At 42.3% G+C, this 13,440-nt stretch overlaps 1 protein-coding gene across 1 annotated transcript in view; it reads left to right on the forward strand.

The window, feature by feature from the left end:
* Positions 1-13,440, forward strand: part of LOC118400297 (activin receptor type-1B-like) — a 29,626-nt gene that overhangs the window by 7,530 nt on the left and 8,656 nt on the right. Inside the window, exon 2 of the mRNA XM_035796995.2 lies at positions 12,287-12,532. Within this exon, the coding sequence (XP_035652888.1) occupies positions 12,287-12,532 (246 nt within the window). The remainder of the gene's footprint in view (positions 1-12,286; positions 12,533-13,440) is intronic.

Below are 13,440 nucleotides of genomic sequence, written 5' to 3' on the forward strand. Positions count from 1 at the left end.
TTGGATGAATCTGGGAACATATTCAGGGCTGTGCTAGCAAAACAGTCCTGTAGCTTAGCATCTGTGTCATCTGACCACTTCTGTATTGAGCGAGTCAATGGTACTTCATGCTTTAGTTTTTGCTTGTAAGCAGGAATCAGGAGAATAAAATAATGGTTAGATTTACCAAATGGAGGGTGAGGGAGAGCTTTGTATGCATTCTGTGTGTGGCGTAAAGGTGGTCTAGAGGTTTTTTCCTCTAGTTGCACATGTGACATGCTGGTAGAAATGAGGTAAAACAGATTTAAATTTGCCTGCATTAAAATCCCCGGCCAAATGCTTCTGGATGAGCATTTTCTTGTTTGCTTATGGCCTTATACAGCTCATTGAGTGCGGCCTTAGTGCCCGCATCGGTTTGTGGTGGTAAATAGATGGCTACCAATAATATAGTGTGGTCTACAGCTCTGAGCAATACCTCGAGATTTCTTTAATAGTAGACATCGCACACCAGGAGGTATAGAGACGCCCCTCGTCTTACCAGACGTAGCTGCTCTGTCCTGCCGAAAAACAGAGGAACCAGCCAGCTCTATATAATCCGTGTCGTTCAGCCAAGTCTCGGTGAAACATAAGATATTACAGTAGATCGTCCAGTTTGTTTTCCAATGATTGCACGTTGGCCAATAATACCGAGTGTAGTGGTGGTTTACTCACTCCCAACAAATTCTCGCAAGGCACCCAGACCTCCGCCCCCGTATGTATTTTCTTAATTCGAATGACTGGGATGAGGGCCTGGTCTCCGGGAAGCAGTATATCCTTCGCGTTGGACTCATTTAAAGAAAAATCTTAATCCAGTTCGAGGTGAGTAATCGCTGTTCTCATGTCCATGTTTTTGGTCATAAGAGAAGGTAGCAGCAACATTGTGTACAAAATGAGTTACAACTTCTTTTTTAACTAATTACTAATTGTTAAACATAGAAAACTAGCACCGGAGGGGATGGCTGCCATTTTACTGTCTCCTAAACAACTTTGCTATTTTGTTAAATGTATTTGGCTTAGGCTTATGTAAACTTCCGGCTTCAACTGTATATTAGCATTTTCACACTTCATGTTCAAATCATTCTGAAGTATTAAAAACTTTGAAACTCAATTATGTTACTCAAGATGATTTGGATCGCCCCCCCCCCGGACATAGATGTGAATAGCCCCTATACTCTCACAGCCTTGTAGCTGCAACTGACAGACCCAAACAGGCATATTTGTGTGTTAATATCTATACCATTATATCTATAATATCTATACCACACCGAATAAAAGTCCCCAAATGACTTTGCTTAACCACTCAAGCCTAGGGGAAACTCTAAACCACAGCTGTACCTTGTATCAAGGTTGAGGGGTGAGAAGGTTCCTTCACTGCAGGGCTCTTTTGAAAATATGAAAAATCCCTGGCCTTTACAACTCGGCATGTACATCCTTGTTGATAAAGAGCATCAGAGTAAACAAGCTTAAAGACAAAACGGGGAATTGTTTGTGAAACGGTATGATTGAGATGTTTAAAGAAGAGGTTACAGGGAGAGTGACCAGCTCTCGTTCCCTGGGTTTGTGATACGTGGAAATGGAGAAGTATTTTAAACTGAGGATGAGCTAGACTGTGTAGTAAGATTTAGCGCAGTTCATGGGATCTACAAAACAGGCATGTAATTACATTGAGAGGGGCTAATGCTGAAAGCATTTGACAAATGCATATCTTTTACCAAATGAGTCATTTAGTAAGTTAAGAGGTCTGTTTTCCCCTATTATCTCATTTCTATCAATTGCATTATCTACTCTTCTGTAGTTGCTCATTGATTTTCAATGTTTTTTTTCTCTGTCTCAAATTGACACGCTGCATCCTGTCTCCAAGGACTCCTGTGTCAAGGCTCAGATACTCAGAGGCCAGTCTCCCATGGGCACTATAACCAGGGGGGAAATCAAATCAAGTACTCACAAGTTTGGGCTGCCTGCCTATTATGTATCTGGTTTTACTATATGTTTAAAATAAATGGGAACTCTTTTGAACAGACCTCGCTCTGGCCTTGATTGATCAAAGTATGTTGACATGGAAACATATTTTGTTCCAGCATAACCTACATGTTCTTCTCACCGATCAAATTATCATATTTTCTGATGCTGGAGTTTCTCAGGCTTGCAGTTTTCCCTCTTGCTTCCCAATCATTCTTCAACAAAACACTGACCGAACATGGCAAATGGCCATTCCATCACATGAATGTTAACATGCCTCCACACGGACGAAGTAACCTTGCGAGGAACACACTGCCTGCTTATCTGAGATCACTGAACCTATGTTTAGAAAGCCAACTAGAATCAGAAGACTGAGAGCACAGATACAATAACAGGAGCATGTGCACAAGCGTGCGTGCACACACACACTTCCTCTGTATCGATTTGAGTGGGATAGTCGGGGAGGATAGGGTGAGTAGAGTGTGTTTTCTGCGTGGTGGCGTCTGGGTGTCTTCATCAGGTGCTGCGCCTGGCCTGGTGCTCTTTCCTCCGTCCTCGTCTAGAGTATCAGCACTTAACTACACTACCTACAGCAAGTCATAATCCCCTTTAATTTCTCACTACTTTAGCTATTCATGTTTTTGAAGCCTTATATTTTCAGGGTTCTGGTTACACTTTCAATTAGGCTTCTCTCAACATTAAGCTTATTCAGCTTTTTGGGGTCTCAACTTATTGTTGCAAGTTTAGAATAGTAGAATACACAAGGTGCAATTTTTTTAAATGGGGTCGTGCATCAGCAGTTTTTCTCAGTTAGCCCATGTCAAAAATGTTGGGAGTTAGTTTAGCAGCCTGCTAACTCTCAATTAGCCCATGTCAAAAATGTTGGGAGTTAGTTTAGCAGCCTGCTAACTCCCAAACTATCTAAACTTGTTATCATTGTCGAATTCCTGGCTGGGGGGGGCAGGCAAACGTTTCTCTCCACCCTATGGCATAATGTGTAGAATTGCAGGAAATTAGCTGTAAAATAGCTTATCCTCTTCACTCCATGGCAAAATGTGTAAAATTGCAGTAAACTTTTAAACTGTACCAGTTTATCTACAGCCGTTGCAAAATGTGTAGAATTACACAAAATTAACTCTAAAACATGGGGGGAGGCACAAATGTTTTTCTCACTGTGGATGTGGGTCCGCAGACCCGGGAGCAACTGCAGCCCCTCAATGCACAAGGACTACCTTTTTACCTATTTTGTTGTGTGACAAAACTGCACATAGTGGCCTTTTATTGTCTCCAGCACAAGGTGCACCTGTGTAATGATCATGCTGTTTAATCAGCTTCTTGATTTGCCACACCTGTCAGGTGGATGCTCACTAACAGGTATGTAAACAAAATTTGAGAGAGATAAGATATTTTATTTCAGTTCATAAGCCAAAATCTGAAAAGCGGTTCCTTCATTCATTTATTCCATAGGGTATTTTTAGATTCACTTAAAATAAGGTCTGTCTTTCGTGTAGGCTTTCACCACCTTGCCAATTGTATAACTGTGTAGATATCCATAGGACAATGTAACTCTGATCAATATTGCTGCCTACAACCCCTCAGACTGCTCTATCAAATCATAGACTTAACTATAATAAACACACAGAAATACGAGCCTTAGGTCAAACTATCACCTTGAAACATACGGAACGGAATAAACGTTTTGTTTATCTAACGGGTGGCATCCATGAGTCTAAATATTCTTGTTACATTGCACAACCTTCAATGTTATGTCATAATTACGTAAAAATTCTGGCAAATTAGTTCGCAAAGAGCCAGGCGGCCCAAACTGTTGCATATACACTGACTCTGCGTGCAATGAACGCAAGAAAAGTGACACAATTTCACCTGGTTAATATTGCCTGCTAACCTGGATTTATTTTAGCTAAATATGTAGGTTTAAAAATATATACTTGTGTATTGATTTTAAGAAAGGCATTGATGTTTATGGTTAAGTACACATTGGAGCAACGACAGTCGATTGATTTGTTTTTTATAAATGTAATGCTAGCTAGCAACTTAACTTGGCTTACTGCATTCGCGTAACAGGCAGGCTCCTCGTGAGGCAGGTGGTTAGAGCGTTGGACTCGTTAACTGTAAGGTTGCAAGATTGGATCCCCCGAGCTGACAAGGTAAAAATCTGTCGTTCTGCGTCAATCCTAGGCCGTCATTGAAAATAAGAATGTGTTCTTAACTGATTTGCCTAGTTAAATAAATATTAAATAAAGGTGTAAAATAATAATAATAATCAGCAAAATCGGTGCCCAAAAATACAGATTTCCGATTGTTATGAAATCTTGAAATCGGCCCTAATTAATTAATTGGCCATTCCGAATTAATCAGTCGACCTCTAGTCTGAATACTTGAGATTTGGGGGGGGAAACAATTTAATATATTTTCAAATAGGGCTGCAACATAACAAAGTCAAGGGGTCTGAATACTTTCCAAAATATGTCTTTTGATTTTGAGAAATTATAGGATCTTAGCTTTCGTTTGACATCCAATTTGACATGCTCCTATGAACTTCACTTGTTCATGCTCATGGATCCTTTCACACCGTGTTAGCCTCGGTGCCCCAATACATTTCAATTATTCAAAATGTTACTTAGGCAGTAACCGTCTAGACTGAGTTTAATGACAGCCACAACCCCGTCCTCTGTACAAACTACTACTACAACCCCATCCCCTTCTTCCCATAAACCCACCAAAGCCTACCCCCCAAATAACAGTAATTGCTGCTGGGGATTAAAAAAAACATTGAATACTACTGTGCCACCCCTCAAACGCCTCCCCCTTCTCTGCCCTTAATTCCCCCTACCATCTCCTCTAGGTTGGGGCTAATCCCAAACCTCCACAATTGACAGCAATCTCCCCGAAATGTAGGAGCTCCCCCTTTAAGTACTGCCCCACCCCCACTACTACATCCTGGGTTCACTCCCCTACCCCCAATGATCTCAGTCTGGGTTGGTCAAATTCCATGTAATTGTCAGACAAAGGACCAGTATGATGTCACAAGATGAAGGATTATGAAATTGTATGGGCAAAGTCCATTTTTGACTAAAGTAACACTGTCAGTAGAGCACCACTAACCACTATTTAAAAGCAAGCTGTCAGCATTAAACAAATAGACCTTTTGTCTTTTGAACTTCACTTCCCCCATGTGTTTACCATTTTTATAGAGCCTGTAGGTTCAGAGTATCATATGACCAAGGTGTCTTTGAGCTTTCTGTTGATGTCTGCAAGTGCAAGAATTTGTAAAATTCAAAATGGAGCCCGACCATAACTAATGGAATTACAGTTAATGAAAATGTATGCTTAATCCAGTATAAACTCATTTATATAATTTATTACTACAGCACAACGGCAGAGTCATGTCTTAAATGTAAAATTAACAATGACCCTGTAATCCTTGCCTTCTGGGAATGTTATAAAGTCCAAAAGTCATGGGTGGAGTTAGAAAGTTGTCTGGTGCTTTATCTAAACGTTTCTTTATTGTCTAAATGTTGAACATGCGTGGGCAATGGAGAGAAACAACATGGTGCAGTTTGAGACCATGTGGCTGAGAATGATGCTGAGACTGGAGATGTGAGCAGGTCGGTCTGGGGAGGGGTGATGTTGTGGATGTATGTTTGTATGCATCTGTTTTTTATTGTACAAAATATAATCTTATCAAATCAAATGGAACCCAACCGATTTATTATCTGCTGATATTATCCTTTTAGGATATACTTTCAGTGTTTAGGTAAAGTCCACTGAAAGGACCGATATAAAATGTGAAGAAAATGCTCAAAAAAGCTGTTCTTTATAGAATTATACTTTTTTATTGTTCAATTTCATTAGTATGTCTTGAAGAGGGAGCTGGCACTCTTTACATGGCTATACGCCTATCTTGCCGTGGCGCGCTACAGCAAGACTGGACACCCAATGTAACTACACCAGTCGGAGAGGAGAGTGACCTACTCTGAACTAAGTAAATATAAGCTTGCCAGCTCAATAAAGTGCTAAAAATGTGTACTGACCTTATACTGTTGCGTGCAGTGTCATAGTAGGGTGTAAAGCAATTGCCGTGCTAAGAAACCTCAACCTGCAAAATCTGGTTTGTTTCTGTGCTCATTGCGAAAAATGTTTTCAGACACTGAAAAAACACAGAAGGTTACAAAGTAGCGCTTCATTGCTGCATTTTAATGTATGGGTTGTAATTTCTCAGGCCAGAGACTGGTCCAAATTCACGTTTTGGCATCCCCATATCCATGACGAGTGCTAGCCTGTTAGCTAGTTGTGTAGAGGTACTTGATGCCGTTCACTCAGGCAATGCTTGAAGGCGAGAGGCAGAGTTGTGCCAGCAGCAAATTTTGTCATTTAGATTTTTTTTCCTTTCAAGTGACAACTACCATAAATCAGTGGCTGCAACCCTGCAATTAATGAAAACATAGCTAAGTACATGTATGTTGATGTCCAGCTGGCTAGCATGAGGCAGCTCATTCTTCAGAGCCTAGGTAAATGTTTTGCTGGAATCTCCTAACCTTTTTAGGGCACAAATGCAAATCTTGCCTAATCAATTAGATGTATTATATTATATCTAGCAATCTATCTATATTTAGTATTTTGCCTACTGTATTTAATTATCCACTTCCATAAATCATATTTCATTAATACTGTGTACATGTATTTATCCAATTTTGGAATACACTGAATGACAATAAGCAAATCGCAATGCCCTCATTTTGTAAAAACTACAAGTTAATAATAATTAAAAATTGTTGTACTTTTTTACCCCTTTTTCTCCCCAATTTCATGATTTACAATTGGTAGTTACGGTCTTGTCCCATTGCTGCAGCTCCCGTACGGTCTCTGGAGATGCGAAGGTCTAGAGCCATGCGTCCTTCGAAACACGACACCGCCAAGAACACAAGCAATTTGTGGGCTCACCTGAAACTGAGACACAACGATGCCTACGAAGAGGCACAGGGACAAATGCACAGAGAATTACTTCTTCCCCAGCAACACTGCAGCTCACCCTGCTACAAATATTTGACAAAACACAGAAAATAGGGGGGGGGCCTTCAGATCCTAGGTCAAAAAAACATGACAAAAAGGTGAAGGAGATGATAGCCATAGACGTCCAATCATTCAATGTGGTTGAAGGTGTTTGATTTCGGGGCCTGCTGACTGAAGCAGAACCCAGATGCACTCTAAGGTCAAAAATATTTTCACACAGAAAAGCTGATTCAAGTACATAGCAAGGTAGTGGAGAAGATTAAAACAAGTTCTGTCCATTTGAAAATGATGGCGACAGTATGGCATTCAAAACAGATTGCTGGTTGGAGTCCACAGAAGCTCTGAGTTTAACTGTTCACTTCAAGGACTGAAACAGAGTCCAGGTAGTCCTTAATGTCAAAGCCATGACCAGATCCCACACAGGAGAATACATCGGCAACCTCTTCCTTTAGATGTTACAGGTGTGGGCTATTGACAGTGAGCCTGTGCTACTGGTGCTACACGACAGTGGTGCAAACATGGTAAAGGGATGCGGCTAATGGACATGCCAGACCTCAGTTGAAGTGCACACACACTACAACTTGTTGTGCATGATGGCCTGGAGTCAGAGGGTTGTAGGTTGTCACCTACTTCGGACACGCCACCCCAGCCAAGCAGAGACTCGAAGGCATTCAGGAGGAGTATGGTCTACCAGACCACACAATTCTGCAGGTGTGATCTACTGGAAGGAACTCCCCTTTGCACATGCTCCAACGCATGCAGGAGCAAAAGAACCATAGCAGCCTACTCTTAGGACTACAGTCATTTTGCATTCTGCAGCGATACGCCATCCCATCTTGTTTGCGCTTAGTGAGACTGTAATTTGTTTTTCAACAGGACACTGACCCAACACACCTCCAGGCTGTGTAAGGGCTATTTGACCAAGAAGGTGAGTGACGGAGTGCTGCATCAGATGACCAGGCCTCCACAATCACCTGACCTCAACCCTATTGAGATGGTTTGGGATGAGTTGTACTGCAGAGTGAAGGAAAAGCAGCCAACAAGTGCTCAGCATATGTGGAAAGTCCTTCAAGACTATTGGAAAGCATTCCAGGTGAAGCTGGTTGACAAAATGCTAAGAGTGTGCAAAGCTGTCATCATATCCAAGATGGTGTTGCAGTGGGGATATATTTTTGATTGTCTCCTCCCGTCCCTTGTGTATATATAGTTTTTCTTCACCTAAACTGGGACATGCTTAACACCCAGGCCGTCCTACAATCTAAGCTAGATGCCCTCAATCTAACACAATCATTAAGGAACCTACCAGGTACAACCCTAAATCTGTAACCATGGGCACCCTCTTAGATATCATCCTGACCAACCTACCCTATAAATACACCTCTGCTGTCTTCAATCAGGATCTCAGTGATCATTGCCTTCCTGGGTCCGCAGTCAAACGACCACCCCTCATCACTGTCAAACGCTCCCTAGAACACTTCAGTGAGCAGGCCTTTCTAATTGACCTGGCCTGGGTATCCTGGAAGGATATTGACCTCATCCCGTCAGTAGAGGATGCCTGGTTTCTCTTCAATAGCGCTTTCCTCCATCTTTAAATAAGCATGCCCCTTTCAAAAAATGTACAACTAAGAACAGATATAGCCCTTGTTTCACCCCATACTTGACTGCCCTTGACCAGCACAAAAACATTCTCCTTCACCCAAATCAAGACGGCTGATGTTCTGAAAACTGCAAAATCTGGATCCCTACAAATCGGCTGGGCTAGACAATGTGGATCCTCTCTTCCTAAAATTATCTGCCGCAATTGTTGCAACCTGTATTACTAGCCTATTCAACCTCTTTTGTATCGTCTGAAATTCCCAAAAATTGGAAAGCTGCCGTGGTCATCCTCCTCTTCGAAGGGGGAGACACTCTAGACTCGAACTGTTATAAACCTATATCCATCCTGCCCTGCCTTTCTAAAATCTTCGAAAGCCAAGTTAACAAACAGATCACCGACCATTTCGAATCCCACCGTACCTTCTGCACTATGCAATCTGGTTTCCGAGCAGGTCATGGGTACACCTAAACCACGCTCAAGGTCCTAAACGAAATCATAACCGCCATTGATAAAAGAGCAGCCGTCTTCATCGACATGGCCAAGGCTTTCGACTCGGGTCAATCACCATATTCTTATTGGCAGACTCAATAGCCTTGGCTTCTCAAATGACTGCCTCGCCTGGTTCACGAACTACTTCTCAGATGGAGTTCAGTGTGTCAAATCGGAGGGCATGTTGTCCGGACCTCTGGCAGTCTCTATGGGAGTGCCACAGGCTTCTATTCTCGGGCCGACTCTCTTCTCTGTATATATCAATGATGTCGCTCATGCTGCAGGTGATTCTTAGATCCACCTCCACACAGACGACACCATTCTGTATACTTCTGGCCCTTCTTTGGACACTGTGCTAACAAACCTCCAAACGAGCTTCAATGCCATACAACACTCCTTCCGTGGCCTCCAACTGCTTTTAAATGCTAGTAAAACTAAGTGCATGCTTTTCAACCGATCGCTGTCCTCCCGCCCAACTGGCATCACTACTCTGGATGGTTCTGACCTAGAATATGTGGACAACTACAAATTCCTAGGTTTCTGGTTAGACTGTAAACTCTCCTTCAACTCACTTTAAGCAATCCAAAATTAAATCTAGAATTGGCTTCCTATTTCGCAACAAAGCCTCCTTCAGTCATGCCTTAACATACCCTCGTAAAACTGACTATCCTACCGATCCTTGACTTCGGCGATGTCATTTACAAAATAGCATCCAGTTTGCTGAGTAAAGTATCACAGTGCCATCTGTTCTATCGGGTATATATATTTTCATTTGTTTAACGCTTTGGTTACAACATGGTTCCATGTGTTGTTTCATAGTTTTGATGTCTTCACTATTATAATACAATATAGTAAAAAATTAAGAAAAACGCTTGAATGAGTGTCAACTTGACTGGTACTGTACACATACATACATACATACATACATACATACATACATACATACATACATACATACATTACCAGTCAAGTTGACACATCTCTTGACTTTTTCCACATTTTGTTGTTACACCCTGAATTTAAATTGGATTGAGATTTTGACTGATCTACACACTATCCCATAATGTCAAAGGGGAATTTTGTTTTTTGATTTTTTTACAAAACTGAAATGGCTTGAGTCAAGTATTCAACCCCTTTTTTAATGGCAAGCCTAAATAAGTATTGGAGTAAAAATGTAAGTCTGGCCAATAATGGTTGTTCAACAACAAAGACCAGGGAGGTTGCCCAATGCCTCACAAAGGGCACCTATTGATAGAGGGGTAAAAAAAATAAGCTGGCACTGAATATCCCATTGAGCATGGTGAAATTATTCCAAAACATGCATCCTGTTTACAATTAGGCACTAAAGTAATACTGCAAAAAAAAATGTGGCAAAGGAATTCACTTTTTGTCCTGAATACAAAGCATTATGTTTGGGGAATACACAACACGTCACCAAGTACCACTCTTCATACAGTATTTTCAAGCATGGTGGCTGCATCATGTTATGGGTATGCTCGTCATCGACAATGACTTGGGAGTTATTTAGGATTCAAAGAAATGTAGCCTGATAGAGCTAAGCACAGGCAAAGTCCTAGAGGAAAACCCGGTTCTGTCTGCTTTCCAACAGGAGACAAATTCACCTTTCAGCAGAACAAAAGCCTAAATCACAAGGCCAAATATACACTGGAGTTGCTTACCAAGACTACATTTAATGTTCCTAAGGGTCCTAGTTACAGATTTCACTAAAATCGGCATGAAAATCTATGCCAAGACTTGAAAATTGCTGTCTAGCAATGATCAACAACCAACTTGACAGATCTTGGAAGAATTAACAAAAATAATAATGTGCAAATCATGTACTATCCAGGTATGCAAACCTCTTAGACTTATCCAAAAACACATATGGACTCCGTGGGTTGAATACTTATCTAATCAAGATACACTGAGTGTACAAAACATTATGAACACCTGCCTTATCCATAACCTAAACTGACCAAGTGAAAGCTATGACCCCTTATTGATGTCACTTGTTAAATCCACTTTAAATCAGTATAGATGAAGGGGTGGAGACGGGTTAAATAACAATTTTTAAAGCCTTTGAGACATGGATTGTGTATGTGTGTCATTGAGGGTTAAAGTGCAAGACAAAGGATTTGAGTGCCTTTGAACGGGGTATGGTAGTAGCTTTGAGTGTGTCAAGAACTGCACTGCTGTTGGGTTTTTCATGTGTGTATCAAGAATGGTCCAACACCCAAATGACATCCAGCCAACTTGATAACTGTGGGAAGCATTGGAGACACCATGGCTTGACGAATTGAGGCTGTTCTGAGGGCAAAAGTGTGTGTGTGTGTGTGTGTGTGTGTGTGTGTGTGTGTGTGTGTGTGTGTGTGTGTGTGTGTGTGTGTGTGTACTTTTTTTTTACGCTGTTAGAGGACCCGGGAAAAAAAAAAAAAGGAGAAAAAAAATAGAACTCTTACTGCCCAAATGGGCTTGGGAGAGGCGCCAAGCCACGCTCCTTAACACCCGCCTGCCAGCTGCACCAATGTGTCGGAGGAAGCACTGTTCAACTGATGACCGAAGTCCGCCTGCAGGAACCCAGTCTGCCGCAAGAGCGCGATGAGCCAGGTAAAGTCCCCTGCCGGTCAAACCGTCCCCTAACCCAAACGACGCTGGGCCAACTGTGCACTGCCCTATGGGACACCCGGTTACAGCCAGTTGTGACCGAGACTGGGATCGAACACGGGTCTGTAGTGACGCCTCATGCACTGAAATGCAGTGCCTTAGACCGCTACACCACTCGGGAGCCCCTCCATCCAATAATATAAATGGCAGAGACATTTAAAATGGCCACAATTGTTTCGTGGCCCGCCTCCGAACGCGTCTTTTGAAGATGTCATGCAGTTTGATTTACAGTTGATAAGTTCATATACTGTTTTTTTGGATGAACCATCTCTGTAGGGTAGGGGTGTTACGCTGTCGTGGTGTTTTTTCATTTGGAGGAAAAATGTAATAAACACACCGTTAATCTGTTTGTCTATAGTCCTATGCTTGGTGGCACTGCTGCTGTCTTTGAGAGCCCTCTGCTGGATATGAACTTCATTCTCATACAGTGGAGAAGTGAAAAAATGTCACTTATGTGTCAACGCCGGACACAACTTCATAAGCAATTACAACATTTTGAAATACTCCCTGTCTCTCTGTTTGCAGCTTTGTGGTGTAACTGCACCACGGCCCAGTGTCAGAAGACTGGCTCCCAGTGTGAGACTGATGGGGCCTGCATGGCCTCCACGTCCTTCATCGACGGCCAAGAGCAGCACATTCGTATCTGCATCACCCGGGACAAGCTGGTACCCCCGGGCCAGCCCTTCTACTGCCTGAGTGCTGAGGGCCTCCTCAACACACACTGCTGCTACACTAACTACTGCAACAGCCTCAACCTCAAAGTTCCCTCTGGTGAGCTCCACACATTCCACAGGCTATCTGCTGCCATAGAAGACATGGGTCTCAAACAGTTCAGAGTTGCATTTGGGTTGTTATGTTTACTCATTAAATATATACTGAACAAAAATATAAATGCAACATGTAAAGTGTTGGTCCCATGTTTCATGAGCTGAAATGAAATAAAAGATCCCAAAAATGTTCCATATGCACAAACAGCTTATTTCTCAAAAATGTTGTGCACAAATTTGTTTACATCCCCGTTAGTGAGCATTTCTCCTTTGCCAATCTAATTCATCCACCTGACAGGTGTGGCATATCAATAAGCTGACTAAACAGCATGATCATTACACAGGTGCAACTTGTGCTGGGGACAATAACATTTCCCCAGTACAATGTGCAGTTTTGTTACACAACACAATGCCACAGATGTCCCAAGTTTTGAGGGAGTGGGCAATTGGCATGCTGACTACAGGAATGTTCACCAGAGCTGTTGCCAGAGAATAAGCTGCCTACAATGTAGTTTTAGAGAATTTGGCAGTATATCCAACCGGCCTCACAACCGCATTCCACGTGTAACCACACCAGCCCAGGACCTCCACATCCGGCTTCTTCACCTGCGGGATGGTCTGAGATCAGCCACCCGGACAGTTTGTAAAACTGTGAGTTTGCACAACCAAAGAATTTCTACACAGACTGTCAGAAACCGTCTCCGGGAAGCTCATCTGTGTTGTCAACACGGTCTTGTATGGCGTCGTGTGGGCGAGCACTTTGTCAACGTTGTGAACAGAGTGCCCCATGGTGGAGGAGGGGTTATGGTATGGGCAGGCACAAGATGCGGACAACTAACACAATTGCATTTTATTGATGACAATTTGAATGCACAGAGATGCCGTGACGAGATCATGAGGGCCATTGTCGTG

This window comes from Oncorhynchus keta, chromosome 21 (assembly GCF_023373465.1).
Source record: "Oncorhynchus keta strain PuntledgeMale-10-30-2019 chromosome 21, Oket_V2, whole genome shotgun sequence".
In the NCBI taxonomy this organism is placed as follows: domain Eukaryota; kingdom Metazoa; phylum Chordata; class Actinopteri; order Salmoniformes; family Salmonidae; genus Oncorhynchus; species Oncorhynchus keta.